The following is a 15621-nucleotide window of genomic DNA, read 5'->3' on the forward strand; positions in this document are numbered from 1 at the left end:
GAGCCAGGTGAAGCACGGCAGGGCTGGCAGAGCTGCACCCCTCGGCCTCCCTGTCACCCGGTCCTGTCACCACATGGCGGGTGGCCTTTCTGGACCTCAGGTCCCTCTCTGTAAAGAAGGGTTTGCCTAGAATTCAGTGATGGCGAACCTATGACACGCGTGTCAGAGGTGACATGGGAACTCATTTTTTTGGTTGATTTTTGTTAAATGGCATTTAAATATACAAAATAAATATCAAAAATATAAGTCTTTGTTTTACTATGGTTGCAAATATCAAAACATTTCTATATGTGACACGGCACCAGAGTTAAGTTAGGGTTTTTCAAAATGCTGACACGCCGAGCTCAAAAGGTTCGCCATCACTGGCCTAGATCTTTCCATCTCACCTTGTCCCCCGTAATCCAGCAGGTGTTACCGAGGGGATCGAAAGCCCTTCCCAGGGCTGTCAGGAGCTTGGAGCAAGGCCTGGCGCACAGTAGGTGCTTGTTGCACTCTAGCAGCTGCGAGGCAGGAATCTTCCTTGAGGAATTTTTCCTGCCAGGTGACCCTCTAGATGGTGTGGTGAGGCAGACACTGTCCAGGGTACTGCCCAGGCCTGGTGGTGGGCCTGCTCCCGTGCTGGACCAGGGGGAGGGAGGCAGACAGGGCAGGCACAGCCCCAGGGGAGCCCTGCTGCCCTCAGACCTGGTCTTCTACCTCCCTCCCTGGCCGCCTGCAGGGCCCTGCCTCTGCCCCTGCCTCTGGAGGCTGTCTGGGCTCAGGACTGCCCTGTCTTCCCGCCTGGTTCACCCACAGCCAAACCAGACTTGGAGCTCATCTTCTTCCCACGGGGAAGTCTGTGCAGGTAGCAAAGGTCTGGGTCAGATGGATCTGGGTTCCAGGTTCAGTCCCAGCCTTGGTCCTCCTGCCCGCCCATGGGGAGAAGCCTGCCTGTCATGGAGGCCTGAGACTAGTGCGGGTGTCTGTAGGGCTCACAGCACGTTGAGGGGCACGAGACTCAGGCACCCATCCCCACCCTCCCCCACGGGGCACCCAGGGCCGGAGGGGTCTCCGTGTGGCCTTCCGAGCCCCACACACGCTCCACTACACACACCTGGGCCGTTCTCCTGCTCCCAGCCTCTGGGCTGAGCCACTAAAGCAGAGCCAGGCCCCGAGTCTCATTTCCAGTTTTTAATGTTTTTCTTGTAAAACCAAAAATAGAAAACTGGCAGGAGAATGGAAAACAAGTCCTGTACACTCTATACACACGAGGTCTGTGATGTAAAGACATCGGGGAGAAAAGGAAGACAGTCAGGGACCAGCACAGGTCGCGGACCCTGCCAGCACCTCTGAGCACCGGCCAGCGCTGGGCGCCGTGGACCGTGTGCAGAGAGCTTCGGTCCGGCTGCTCAGGCTGGTGCACGGAGGGTGGGGATGCACACCAGCGGGCAAGGCAGCATCTGCGGTGGAGGGTGGACGGGAGGGTGGACAGGGGGGGCAGGGCCTTCCTCAGGTGTCGGTGTAGATGGAGGGGATGTGACTAAGGCAGTGGTCAAAGGCCCCGTTGGGGAAGAAGCTGCAGTCCTCGGGGCCGCTGGACGCGACGTCTTCAGGTGGCTGTGGCGGCAGCGCTGTGGGGCACGGGGCTTCGGCCAGAGCCTCGTAGCCTGTGTGGGCACAGGGTCTGGGCTGGAGAACTCGGGGGTGATGCCTTGTCATCTTCTCCCAGCTCCCAGACCCCTCCCTCCTGCTAGGGTCCATCTCAGTGTCCCCTCGGCAGGGCCTGATCTGAGCCCTCTGCCCTTCCAGGTAGGGATGGGGGAAGCGCCCTAGGCCTTGTATTCCCAAAGGGCCCAGGGCAGCTGGGGAGATAGGCACAGGCTGGCTTGGGGATCTCTCCCCCAGTGCTGGGCTGTGGGGCAGAATGGGGGGGGGGGTATGGGGGGGTTATCACAGCTCTTGCCTGCAGGGGCTGGTGCCCTCCTGGCAGAAGGACCCCAGCCCACCCCATTGTTTCAGGTTCCTCCACCAGACACAGGAGCCCACAGAAGGGACCAGCACTCACTGGGCACCGACTACGGGCTCGGTGAAGTCTCATCACTCAAGCGTCACAGCAGTCCTGGGAGATGAGACTCACTGTCCCAGTGCAGAGCTGAAGAGATGCCCAGAGAGGGCAGTACACTTCCCCAGTTCAGGGGGAGAGGTGGGCTTTGGACCCAGGTCCATCTGGCACCAAGACAGCTGGCTCTTCCATCAGACATGCTGTCTCCCGGGGAGGCCCTCGACATGGGAGGGGTCTGGAGAGGTCGCCTTATCCAGTCCCTGCCTGCCCTAAGGACTCTGCGCCTGGGCTGTTGTCATGAACTTTTGTAGCCTAAGACAGGTGGGCCTCAGTCTTCCCATCTGTGAAATGGGTTCAGGCTGAACTATTCCTAAGGCCCCATGGTGCCACCTTGTTCAACCATGCATGTCGATGCTCAGCTTGGCAGAGGAGATGTAGGCAGGGCCTAGAATGGGCGCTGGGAACTAGGCTGCCACTCAGGGGCCCGTGGAGGCTGAAGAATCCTCTCCCTTGCTGTGGGGGCATGGAAGCTGCCCCTCAACCACTCAGAACTCTAGGCCTGGCTGCTAACCAAGGAATCCCACCTTGGGCTGGTAGGGGGCTGGTGGAGGATGGGTCGGTGAGAGCTAGCAGAGCTGTGGCCAGCGGCCAGTGCCTAATCACATATCAATCCATATGCGTGCAAACATGGCACACACCCACCCTGTGACTGGGTACACACTAGCCTACAGCATGTATGTGACATGTGTCCATCCCCAGAGGTACTTACACCATATGTGAACACAGTCTGTGCATGCAGATGGGGTTATGGGATGGAGAACCATGTGTGTGTGCATGGATGGGGGTCACATGATGGGCACACAGGTCTGTGCACACAGATGACGATGAACATCAGCACAAGCATGATGTGAGCACATGTGTGCACACATGAGCACGTGTCCTGCAAGCTCCTTACACACTCATGGGGCTCACACTGCCTGGAACCTACCCATGCCGGCTCTATGTGCACACGCACACAGACGGGTTCCACAGGCACATGAAGAATAAGACATGCAGACAAGGGAGCATGCGTGTGAATAGAAAACATGGGTCCACAGCTTTGTGTCTGCTCTTCTGTGGCCTCGGTGCTTGTTCCTATGACTTTATGCCTATACGCCCAGCTGCACACGCCCAGCTGCCCAAGGGGCCTCTGGGGCAGGGTCTCAGGCTCCCCTCTGTCTTGGGATCCCCACATCCTGCCCAGGCCTTGTAGCTTCCAGCTGGACCTGGGCCCTGGGGCTGACCTGGGTGGGGCTTGGCTTGGAGAACTCAGGGAGGGCCCTGCCCCACCATCTGTGCCCCTGCTCTGACCAGGACTGGCCCGGCTGGTCTGAGCCTGACTCTGCCTTGGGCTCCCACCGCCCTGCCCTGTCACTGGGCCTCTCCACCCCAGCCAAGGGCATTGCCCGGGGGAGGCCCAGGGCCCTGAAGGCACACGTGCAGCACAAGAGCAAGCACGACCTCCAGGCTCTGTCCCTTCCTAGCCGTGTGGCCCCCCTGGGCCTCAGTTTCCGTATCGGTTACACGGATCAGTGTAGTCTCATTCCCTGCCGGATCCCCAGGGCCTACAACTGTGCCCCCCACACGTAGTAGGTGCACAGTAAATATTCAAAGGGAACATCGACTAGACTGAGCTCCAGTCTGATTGTTCTGCGTCTTCAGAAACCTGCCAGAGTCTGGACACGAGCGAGCCGTGTGAGGCTGTGGAGGAACTGACTTTGGGCCGGGCAGGGCGCATGTCCCCATTCTGTGGGTCCTGGGACCGCCCTGGGCTTCGATTTCCCCTCTGCCTCAGGGGGCTGTCCCACAGCGGCGGGACAATGGGCACCAAGCACCCAGCACGGGGTTGGGCCCTGGTGGGCCTTCGGGGGAGGGAGCCATGCAGGTGGGGCTTACCTGTGGCAGGTAAAGGTGCACTGAGGCCGTGGTAGCCGTTGGGCCGCAGGGGGTTGAAACCAGAGGCCTCCCCAGACAGGGCGTCCCCACCGGCTGCTGGCTCAGCTACCCGGTAGCAGTCGCCATAGGGGAAGCAGCTCTGGATGGAGTGGAAGCTGCCCTGGTACCCTGCAGAGGGAGTGGCAGGGCTGCAGTAACCAAGGAAACGCCCAGGTGGGAGGGCAACGGCTCTGCTACGCTGTGTAGCCAGCCCCCCCCCCTCCCTGCAATGCTTCCTGAACAGGCATGATGGGTGTGACTGAGAGCGGGGAGCCCCAGGGTGGAGAGGTGCCAGCTCTGCCAGCGCCAGAGGGCGTGGGCGACAGGGCCTCATGGCTGCACCGGACTTGTGGTGGCTGATGAGAGTGCTCTGACGGAAGGGGCTGTGGCCCTTCACCCTTCTCCTGAGATCACTCCAGCAGCAGCTGTTCCCTGCCACTGCCATGCTGCTCCCCCTGCTGGGAGAGCCCTATCAATGAACAAGCTGCTTTTCACCCCTCAGCACAAACTTCCTCCGGAAGTGCCCCTGACTCTGGCTTCTCCGGTGAGGCCTCAGGGCCTGCTGTCACTGTTGCCCACCTGCCTCCCCCAGCTCGGGGTCCCATCCTCTTGGGCACCTAGCAGGAGTCCGTGTGGGCAGGAGAGGCCGCAGCCAGGGCTTACCTTGGGGGCTGGGCAGAGGCGGGGGTGGAGGGCTCTGGAAGGGCGGGTAGGGTGGCTTGCTGGGGAGCGTGGGGAAGGGCTGGCCCCCCGGAGAATGGCTCTGGGAGGACGGTGGCAGCGGCGGTGGCCCAAGCCCCTTCAGTGGGCTGACCATGGGTGAGAGGAGGCCGGGTCCCAACCTGGAGGAAACAGAGGCAGCTGTGAGCAGGGTGGGCTCAGGGGTGGGGGCCAGAGGCATGGCCACTGCTGCTTGCTTCCCTCCAGCAAGGGTGAGCTCACTAGCTGGCCTGCTCGACCTTGTGACAGTATAGGTAGAAGAGGAGGGTGTTATTTCTGACTGTGTTCAATCTGGAATTAAACTTTAGATCTTGTAGGCATTAGAGCCAAAGGAGTCAGGGAAGGAAGCTGCTGCCTGGTGTTAGGACTGACAGGAGGAGCACGACCTCTGGAGTGGACAGAGCTGTTTAAAGCCTCGCCTGCTCTCACTGGCCACGTGACCTTGGGCAAGAGGCCGATGTCTCTGAGCCGGGGTTGCCCGCAGGGTCGCAGGGTCCCCTGCAGGACAGACTGCCGCTCTGACCCAGGGCTGATGCCAGCCTCCCCTGCTGCATCCCGACACTGGCTGTGCGTGCCGCTCCGGCGCCTGGAGCGTGAGTCCGGAACAGCCACAGCGAAAGCCTAGGCCTTTCCTTAGCAGGAGGCCACCCCACGGCACAGACAGTCCACTCACTGAGCCTCCGCCTCCCCCTCGTGTCCTCACAGATCAGAAACAAGGTCCAGAGAGGTTGCCTGGTGAGTCTGGCCACACAGCACTGACGTAGTTACGGTGAAAGTAACACGGATAAAGCAGTGCAGGCAAAGCAGCAGGACGATGGCAGGCACACTGTCAGCCACTCGGTGAGTCATCATCGTTGTCAAGACGAGGGAAGGAAAACCAGCAGGTGGCCTTCATTCCCCTGCCCGCCGCTTTCAGGGCCTCGTGTCCGTCCCTGGCATCTCTCCTGGATCACGTGCTGCCTGGCCCACCCTCCAGGCACGGGGTGTTAGTGGGACAGATGAGTGCCTCTGAGGAAGCAGGACCATCATCAAACAGGGAGGGGTTTGGGGAGAGGCCGTGGCTCCATGTCTGCAGCTCTGCCGGGTCCTAGCTGCTCCCTTCAGTGTGGGCATCCAGCCATTACTGCGCCCCCCTGGCCCCCACTGGCCGTCCCCACTCCGGTGTCTGGGCCCACCACTGCGAGTGCTCTGAGGGCAGCAGCAGGGTGGCCTCCGCACGCACCGGGTCCCCAGCCCAGCACCTGACACCCTGCAGGGACACTTCAGCCTCCTCCTGTCAATGAACTGGACCCTCATCAAGGCCCCATGAAGGAACTGTCATCATCGTCTGCGTGAATACTGTTAGGCCTGTCTCACAGGGCCGGCAGGGGGCCCGGGTCTCCCACTCTGCTCCATAAACTGAGGGCGTGCGCCAGCTGTGTGCCCTCCTCACCCGTTCTCCAGGCTGAGACGGGGCCGAGGTGTGGCCAGCAGGGTGGGGCCCGTCTGCCTGATGCCCACCCCAGCCTGGTACCCACACTCCGGCTCTCCCCTGATTTCCCGCTGGCCCCCTCCTGCGGGAGGGCCAGGCCCCCGTCCTCTGTCCCCGGCGCTCAGCCCTGGGCCTGGCACGCAGCAAACAGCTGATAAACACTCACAAACGCGTTTCTGAATCGCTCAGCCACAAAACCCAGAGATGAACGGCACTGCAGAATTACAGAGAGCCAGATCCGAAGGGGAACAAACATGCATTCCCAAAGTTTGTGTTTCCTGCCTCACACCTGCCATAAACCCACATTTGCCACCTTCACAGCCAGTGAAATTAAACAGAACGCGGCTCTCTCCGCAGCAGACGCGATGACTGCGGTTACGCGGCTCCACCTGAACCCTTTAAAAGGAAACAGATCATCTGGAGCTCCTCTTCTGACTCATGCAGATGACTCCTAAATCAAATATTTTCGCTCCAATTGGAACCTATAAAAATTAATATAAAACCTCACTGGCCTGGCAGACGCAGGGCTTCATACCTCGTACGGGGCCGGGGTAAAAAATACCACCCTATTCGGCGTCTTCCCTGAGCCAGAATAAATAAATTTGGTCATGAAGTCAGGCCCTCTCAGCATATTTCCGAGTGAATCAGATAATTCTGTCAGGCCCTTTAAACGTCCCAGCAAACCCCAGGGAGCTGCGAGCGGCCTTCCCTGTTGACTTTGGCAGGAAGGGGAGGCTGCAGGCCTGCCCCCACCTCCTCTCGGGGCTGGAAAAAGAAACCCATTCAAGCCGGGCTGGGCCTGGTGTCGGGCTGAGGGCCCCTCTCCCGCAGCCAGAGGAGCCTGGGCGCCGGGCGGCTGGGTGACTGGAGCCCGGGCTCCCGCAGGCACGGGTGGGCGAGCGAGCCGGGGGTCCGTCTCGGGCTTGTCATCACTCTGCCTCCATTGCAGGAATTCCTGACGGGCACTTACGCGGGCGGGCGGCAAGCAGGTGACGGATGAGGCAGAGCAGAGCGCACGTGCCCAGAGATGAACGGCACTGCAGAATTAAGGAGAGCCTCCGGTTTATTTTGCTTTGGCTGGAGATGCTTGGGGCTGGCTGGTGGGTGAGCAGGTGGCCTGCGCCGGGGGTGGGGCTGGTGTCCTGGACGCTGTGCTGGGTGACACATACGGTGTCAGCACATGCAGGGGTCTCGCCCTTCCCCCAGGAGGGACCGAAGGCTCCCTTTACAGAGAAGAACTCAGGCTCCAGCAGGGCTTGCTTTTCTGGGTGCCCCTCGGGCCCTGTCAGGCTGCCTCCCTGTGGCTGTCCGTGCCCTCACCACCACAGTCTGCCCTGGCTCCATGTGCGGCACCTCTTCCCCTTGGGGGCTCCTCCGATGGCCCCCCTTCTTTCTACCAGCCAGAGTTTCCCTAAATCCTGCTTCTTCCAGGTCACTGATGCCTCCCGGCGCTTCTTCCTCCCACCCACAGCCCCGCTCAGGCTGCCATCACCCACCCCGATGCTGCTCCGGCACCCAGGCTCACGCTGCAGGCCTCGCTTCTCATCCCCAGACCTGACCACTCACTGCTCAGCACCCTTCACAGTGTCCGCCACCCCGTGACCTCTCTCCCGAGCCTGTCAGCCCACGAAGATCCGTGTCCCAGGACACGCCAGGCTCTCACCACGCGTGGCCTTCACTCTTGCTGCTCCTTCCCCCAACCTCTCTGCTCAGCCAGCTCCTACGTACCCTGGAGGCCCGGCTGAGCATCACCTCCAGGAAGCCTTCCGGCCAGCCTCCCCCACCGCACTGGGCTCTCCTCCGGGCCTTCTCCTCCTTCCCTCAAGCACACGTCTGTGTGGCCAATCTCTGCAGGCCTGTCCTGACCCCTCCTCACGGAGCTTCCCCAGGGCTGGGGCCGGTGGCGCAGGGCCTGCCCACACCAGGGGCTTATGTGGACTTAGAATAAAAGGGTGAGTCAGTAGCAGGAGGAGCCTGGTGATAAAGCCAGGTCAGCCCAGGCACAAGTCGGCCAAGACTGCGGCCTTGGGGAGCAAGGACGGGGAGGAAGAAGGCTCTGGAGCGGGCTCTGGGGGACAGTTCGATCAGTTCCTGCTGGAGGTAAGCGAAAGTGGCTGGGAGGCAGGAGGCAGGGCAAGGAAAGCAGATTTTGGCAGCATTGGAGGCCAGCAATTAGCACATTCACCATTTCCAGCCAATTAAGTGGCCACAGGGGAACCGCACCGACTGCAGGAAGAGGCCGCCCCTCCCTGCAGTGACCCTGCCATGAGGGCTCCTGGGCAGCCTGGCAGGACCTGCAACGGGTCCCGTCCAGAGTGGGGGCGAGGCCCAGTGGGCATCTAGGAGTGGGCGGTGGGCAGTCTGCTCGCCAAATGCAGTGTGAGCCAGAGGGAAACCGAGTGAGGCTCCCAAGAGGCCTGGGTGTGGGCGTGGCAGCTGGAGGCAGGACACCCCACGGGAGAGGAGGGTGTGCACAGGGCGAGGCCTCAAGAAACCCAGGTGCCATTCCACCGACCTGGGAGGGCTCCTGTGAGACGCCGGGGAGATCGTGCCCGGACCGAGTCTGACGTAGTACATAGTGAGAGCTGCCTAAGCGTTGGCTATTTCCTCTCAGTAACAGCCATGTGGTGTGAGGGACGCCTGCCCTCACCTGCCTCCCATGCAGGTGCCGCTGGCCACCTCGGAGGAGGGCGGGCTTGCTGTACATACCCATCCCTGGTGCTCTCAGCCGTGGACAGGGGGGACAGGTGGTGGGAACTGGTGGTGGCTTCCAGTGGGTGGTGCCTGGAAGGGACATCGTGCGTGGGGGGCAGAAGGCCTGGTGCGAGCCCATCGTGGGGGGTGATGGAGCCAGGATACACGCCTGCAGGGAAGCAAACAAATACCGCTGGGCTTCGGCCGCTCCCTCGAGCCGGCTGCGGACGACCAGGAGCTGTGCGCCTGCTTATGGAGAGAGAAAGACAAGAAGGGAACCAGCAAGGTTGTGGCCAGAGGTTAGGGGCCCAAACCAGGAGAGGATGGGTCCACTCTGCTTTGCTCATGCCCTGGCTTCTTGAAGGGCTGTGCGTGGAGCTGAGGCCTACCCTGGAGCAGAGGCCTGACAAGGGCTGTCAGAGGCCTGGGCGGCCCGTGTGTGTGTGTGTGTGTGTGTGTGTGTGTGTGTGTGTGTGTCTATTGGGACAGGAGGACAGTGTGGAGCGGCTGCCTCCAACCTCCGGGCTATTCTGGGAGAGAAGGCGCTTGCTCTGTGTATCTGTAGCCCCAGCAGCAGAACAGGGCTCCTGGACTGGAGAGAAGCAGACTGTAGCTCAGGGCGTGGTCGTACCTTCTACGGGCCAAGCTGCTATGAGGCAATGGACTACCTTTAGGAAAGTGAACTACCCATCATCCCGGAGATGTGGGAGCAGAACCCGGATGTCCGGTGTGAGGCGTTCCAGAGAGAGGACGCTGTGCTAGCTGACGGCAGGCTGGCCTGGGGGCCACGGATGGGTGAGCAGGCTGGATACTGCTCACCAGGTCTCCCAGGTGACAGCAAAAGGAAGTCCATTTAAAGCCAGGGGCAGACAATGCCTGGCTGCAGCTCAGGTTCTGGCGGGGATGCCTCCGGTCCAGGCTGCACTGTGGGCTGGCTGAGGCCCGGCTCCGAATGGGTTCCTGAGGGCCCTCTGCCTCTGGCCCCTGTCCTTACCTTACCCCTGCCCGTCTGAGTGACCGCTGCTCCCGTGGCAGCGATGCCACCCACCCACCCATGGCCTCCCTTGCCCACCTCCTTCCCCAGCTCGGCCAGGCAGGCCCTGGAGGGGATTCAGTGGATGGAGCTGGCTTGGCCCTGCTCCGCTCACCACTCTTGCTGCCATCTTGAACCAATTTGGGGGCCCGAAAGCTTGGAAGGCCTAGAATCCTGATAAATCCTGCACCCTCTCCCTCAGCCATGGTGACCTCATGCTTCTCACGTCCTCACTGCCCGGGTCTGCTAAAGAGCCTGCCAGAGAAGCCGCCAAGGTTTCCCGTGAACACTGCAGTCCTTCCTGATGAGGGACAAGCTCGCAGGAGCTTCCAATAGTCAGACAATGAAAAGTCAGTGTCCCCCTCCCCTGCGCCTCCCGCGCCTTCACCCCCCTTCGGGACTCTTCCATCCGAGCACTGCTTGACACGACCCCTGCTTTCCCCAGCCTTTGCCGGCCTCGGTCCAGGCCCCTGGTGGCCCCGCCTCCCGAGGACGAGCTCCTGAATGAGGCATGTTGAACATGTGAACAGACAGAGGGTGGGAATGAGGGGATCACCACCTCGTGATGGGCAGGGAGAGTGGGGACGCCATGGGGCCTGCCAGGCCTCTCCCCAAAACGCACCACTTCAGGCTGTAAGTCAGCGTCATCAATCATCAGCCGTGAGTGCTTAACCTCTGGCCCTAACATCTGTTCCCAACTGTGCTTCAGGCATCTGCCGGGCGCCGCAGCAGAACCCAGGGCCGGAGCTTAGGAGACCAGGACTCCTGGGTTTGCCGGGCTGGTCTCCCTCCCTGCTGCCCGAGAAGCTGCTCGAGGTCAGGGACCAGCAGGGGGCCTGGCACACACTAGGTGCTCAGTTTGGCAAGGTGTGGCGAAGCGGCAGACTGTCTGGCTAAGGGCACAGCCTGCAACCAGATGGCCTACGTCCCAGCCTCTGCCATTTGCTGGCGGTGGGACCTCAGCAAAAAGTGGCTCGGCCTCACAAGCGCCGTTTCCTCACCCGGAGAGGAAAGCGCATGGTGATGGGCAGGGAGAGTGGGGATGCCAGGGCTTGCCAGGCCTCTCCCCAAACGCACTTCAGGCTGTAAGAAGCATGTGCTCGTTGAGGCTGACGTAGGTTAACGCTTGCGTGTGTGGTACCTGGAACAGCTCCTGCACAGACTCAGCAAATGCTGGCTGTGCATTACTCTGAGATGGGTAAGTAAAGAGTTTCTCGTTCGCCGTGAGCCACAATGATAATAATGACGATGACAAAATGGTCAGTCACGTTGGGTTTGTAAAAGCGATCACATCTGTCATCACAGCAGGTCTGTGGGGGGACCTGCAGCCCCAGGCAGGGGAGGCACGCTCACTTCTGTCAGACGGGCCTGGGCAGCTGCTGCCACCCAGTGCTGCTCCTCCGTGGCGCCCCTCAGTGACCTTGTTCTCGGCTGCATCATGGGCCACTGGGGACTGAACGAGAGGACGTCTGCAAAGTGACTGGAGCAGCCAAGTGCTCGAGAGACGGTCACTGCTGGCCCTGGGCTGGCCTCCGGGAGCAGCAGCTTCCCCTCTGGGCCGGCGAAGGTCTCCGACGGCCCGAGTGCTCCCAGGGTGAAAACGATGGGGCTGCAGGAAGCTACCGCTCCTCAGCCACAGCCCTCTTTCCTGCTGAGCCTCGGAACCCTCTCAACACAGCTTCCCGCAGTCTTTGCCCGCTGTAGGGAGCTGGCACTGGAGATGGAAGCCTTCATCCCTGCTGGGTCACCCCCTACCGTCCCTGCTGTTTTAGCAACCCTGACCCTGTGAGAAGCAGCCCGGGCAGGGGAGGAGGGTGGGACCCAGGTGGGACCCACCCTGAGCTGTCCCCGCCCTGTGCTGTCCCCGCCCTGTGGGCTGCCTGCACACACACTAAGTGCTTTGACGGTTTGAAATCTGCTGCTACTTCAATGCTGAGAGGAAAGAATAAAAAATTGGAAAATAAAAAATGTTTAAAACGGTTGGAGTAATTCAAGAAATCCCAGAGGGTGGGAAGAGCTTGCTGCTCTGATCCTGTGGTTTCTTGGGGGGAGCGGAGGGGAGAGTCCACCGTTGTCAGCTGGAAGCCACAGGCCACACTGCCCTGTCTGGGCTGGAGTCCCTGCCAGGCCGAGACCTGCCCATGGCTGGGGGCCGTGGGGAGGGACATGCAGGCTGCCTTGGGGGACCGGAGGCTCTGAGTCTGGCTGGCGGAGCCTTGAGGGGCCCAGGGGTTTGGGGGCATCTCTGGACAGAGTTTAGAGTGAGCCGAGTGATTCCGGCCATGTCGCCCACCTCACACAGCCTCGGTTCTCTCCTCTGAGCACAGAGGCCCGCTGGGGAGTGCATGGGGCCCGACTGAGGCGGGTCCTAAAGGAAGGGCAGGGGCTGCCTAGGTGGAGAGGAGGCTGGCGAAGTGTGTACAGGGCTCGGAGGAAAGAGGGAGCGCAGGGTGTTCAGGAAACTGCGTCCAGCGTGCCAAGGGTGGGTCAGGAGGTGCCAGGAGCGCCTAGGCCACTAGGCCTCTGACGCGGGGCTGAGAGGAGCCTGGCTCCATCCCCTGGGAATGGGAGTCACAGATGAGTGTGAAGGAGGGTCTCCCTCAGCAAGTCATGCCTATATCGCCCCCGGGGCCCACAGAGCACCGCTGTCCTCCTGCGGGGCAGGGTGGCAGTGAAGGGCCTGCAGGCTGTCAGCCTGGCCCTGCCGCCCAGCACGCATACCTGGGAGCAGCTCCTGGCCCAAGGCTCGGCCACCCTTCCCGTCGCTGGCAGCCAGCTGTGTGGACGCGTGGAGCTGCTGCAGGGCCAGACACTCGGTCAGGACGTCGGCCTCAGTATCAGGGCCCGCGTGCAGCTGGGGAGCAAGCACAGGGAGAGAGGGTGTTGGCACGAGACAGCTGGCCCCCAGCCACCTCACTTTAGGGGACAGGGCAGGAAGGATGGTGGCCCCAGGGCAAGACCCTTCACCTCACTGTGCCTCAGTTTCCTCATTTGTAAAATGGAGCTAATTGTGTCCCTCGGAAGGTTGTGTTAGTTCAGGCGTGAGAAGCAGATGCTACGACGAGGTTGACCAGGCAAGGATTTTAATGGGGAATGTTTACGTGAGAGCTGGGCAGGCTGGGAGAGATCAGACCACCTTACAAGTCTGACCCCAAGGGCAGGAAGGGAAAGGAGGTTGGTGGGAGCTTCCTAGACGGGTCATGGGAAGGGGTCTTGCCTCAGCACCAACATTAGATGGGTGTCAGTGCAGCTGGGGCCTCCCATGGGCACGTTCCCGTAGCTGCCACAGCGTGAAGGGATGGAGTGGGAGTGAAATAGAGTACATAGAGCGTTTCCCTCCTGCCTATCCCACCCCCACCATCTTTCTTTTTTCTTAGCATAGATGCAGCGGAAATAGTCCAGGGCTAGGGACAGAGGACTGGGTTCAAACCCTCCTCCATCTCCTCTTCTTCCCTGTGTGACATTGGGCAAATGCCTCTCTGGCTCTCCCCTCCCCTGCCTGTAGCAACAATAATCCCCTCACCCCGGCTGCTGTGAGGACCAGCAAATGATGGTGCAAGCACACCTGCTGCATGTGCTGTGTGAAGGGCTCGCTGACTGCAGCTGGCTGAGTCTCACAGGGTCCCACAGTGGGCACTCGACCCATATATGGCCCTGAGGTCATTGCCTCAGAGCAAGGCTGGGCTGGCACATCTTTGGCCCACAACCCTCAGCTGGCCCTTAAAGACAGACTAGAGCCTGGCACCTCTCCAGATGGGGCCAGGTGGGGAGGGGCGGGGCTGACTGGGGCCCTAGGGACACTGGGTGAGGCGTGGCCGTGCACCTGGATGGGAAGGGCCCCTCCTCCCAGGGAAATCCCAAGGCCCGACTCTGAGAACCCTGAAGACTGACTTGTCCAAATCCTCATTTTACCAGGGACAAACGCGACCCAAAGAAAGCGAGAGCCGTGCCTCCTGTCGCCCTGTGGCTGAGAGTCAGCCCCGAGGGTTTTCCCACCCTCTCAGCCAGAAGGGCCAGCACCCAGGTTTGGGGAAGGCATGCCCAGCCTCCCAATGGGCTCTCAGCTCCTTGACCCAGCAGCTGTTTTCCATGTAAATTAAGTTTCTGGCAAAAGAGGGCCCAAGCATGCCTTGCAGACCGCAATGTCGATCGGATTAGGAGCAGCAGGAGAGGAGAATTAAGGGAGAAAAGCATTTCTAATTCTCTCTGAAACGCAGCGGGGCTGCCAAGGAGCTGTCATAATACAAGGGTCGCCTTACCCAGAAAGATACATCATCCCCGATGGCTCTAATGGATGCTTATTGTTGGGAGGTTTGCAGCTCGAGGCTCCAGGTCCCTGGGGCTCGGCGTGAGCCAAGCATGGGGCCTGGGAAAACCAGGGCAGGATTCGGGTCCTCGGGCACCAGGCCGCCGGGGACAGACAACCCTGGCATGGAGCCTGGGCTAGTCCTTGTCCCCACTCAGGCCCCTCCCATGAGAGGGGTCGAGAGAGCTCAGGCCCTGGAGATGCTGGGTCTGGCATGGGACCCTGGCTCCGTCACTCCCATGCTGCACAACCTGGGCAGATTTGTGAACTCTCTGAGCCTCCGTTTCTACATCTCTAAAATGGGGAAAATAGTGCCCACTTTCTAGGCCTACATGAGACACAGTCTGAGAAGCACCAGACACGGGGCTGAGTTTAAGTCGCCCTCCATTCCCGGCATGTGGTGTTTTTACCCCCGAGCGGAAGGCGCCTGCTTTGACCATGTCCCGTCTGCTCTCCCACTTCCTGGCCCCGCTGCCTGCAGGATGAAGACCAAAGTCTCAAGCCCTCTGTCTCCCCACGACCGTCTTTCCCACGGCTTGCTCCACCCAGCACCCACTCTCGGCACCCCCAGCCCGTGACTAAAGCGTCTGCTTTCTCCAGCCTCCAGCCCTGTCTCTGCTTTATCCACGGCCGTACCCATAGCTCTGAGAACAGCGCTTGGAAGACAGGGGTGCTCCATAAATCCCTGAGCGAATGAATGGGCTCTTCCCGCTCTGTCACGCCGACACCCCGGATTGGGCCCTGATGTTTCTCTTCGCCCCATACCCTCCTGGCTCTCAGTGTGGCCATCCCATGCCTCAGTGGTCCTACACAGTATGGGTAAAACCCAGCCAGTCGGTTCTGCCCCAAGTCGCAGCCCCGTCCCTTCCGCTGTACTGGGCCCCTCGGCAGCTCGCACACTCCTGTCCCAAACAGAACCCGCTGCTTCCTCCTGCAAACCTGCTTCCTTCCTAGACTCTCTGTCCTGGTCAGGGGCACCACCCTCCCTGCTGCCCCTCAAAGTCTGGCACTGGTGCCCCTCTGCCCAGTGCTGTTCTAAACCCTCCATGTGCATTTATTTACTCACTTAGGCCTCGTGACAACCCTGGGAAGAAGTTCTCAGTTGCCTGACTGGACAGCTGAGGAGCATGAAGGAGGAAGGTACTAAGAAACGTGCCCCAGGCCACGGGGTAGTGGGTGAGCCCAGCAGGCTGGCTCCGGATCTCACACCCCTGTTCCTGGTGTGATTTCTTCTGAGATACTCCTGTTCCCACCCTGACGGGCTACGGCCCGCTTCTCTGTGCCCCTGACTGTTCTCTGCATACCTCTTCTGCAGGTTTTATTAAATTATACTGAATTCACTCTATGTCCGTCTGTCACCCACCAGGTCCCCATTCAGATGG

At 60.8% G+C, this 15621-nt stretch overlaps 1 protein-coding gene across 1 annotated transcript in view; it reads right to left on the reverse strand.

The window, feature by feature from the left end:
• Nucleotides 1–1216: 1216 nt before the first annotated feature.
• The window catches only part of GLIS1 (GLIS family zinc finger 1), an 85065-nt gene continuing 70660 nt past the window's right edge, over nucleotides 1217–15621 (reverse strand). The window contains exons 5-9 of the mRNA XM_023752784.1: nucleotides 12655–12787; nucleotides 8916–9069; nucleotides 4679–4857; nucleotides 3977–4144; nucleotides 1217–1646 (exon numbers count right to left, since the gene is read on the reverse strand). Coding sequence (XP_023608552.1) covers nucleotides 1489–1646; nucleotides 3977–4144; nucleotides 4679–4857; nucleotides 8916–9069; nucleotides 12655–12787 — 792 coding nt within the window. The 3' untranslated portion in view covers nucleotides 1217–1488. The remainder of the gene's footprint in view (nucleotides 1647–3976; nucleotides 4145–4678; nucleotides 4858–8915; nucleotides 9070–12654; nucleotides 12788–15621) is intronic.

The sequence above is a fragment of the Myotis lucifugus genome, unplaced genomic scaffold (assembly GCF_000147115.1).
Source record: "Myotis lucifugus unplaced genomic scaffold, Myoluc2.0 scaffold_37, whole genome shotgun sequence".
NCBI classification, from domain to species: domain Eukaryota; kingdom Metazoa; phylum Chordata; class Mammalia; order Chiroptera; family Vespertilionidae; genus Myotis; species Myotis lucifugus.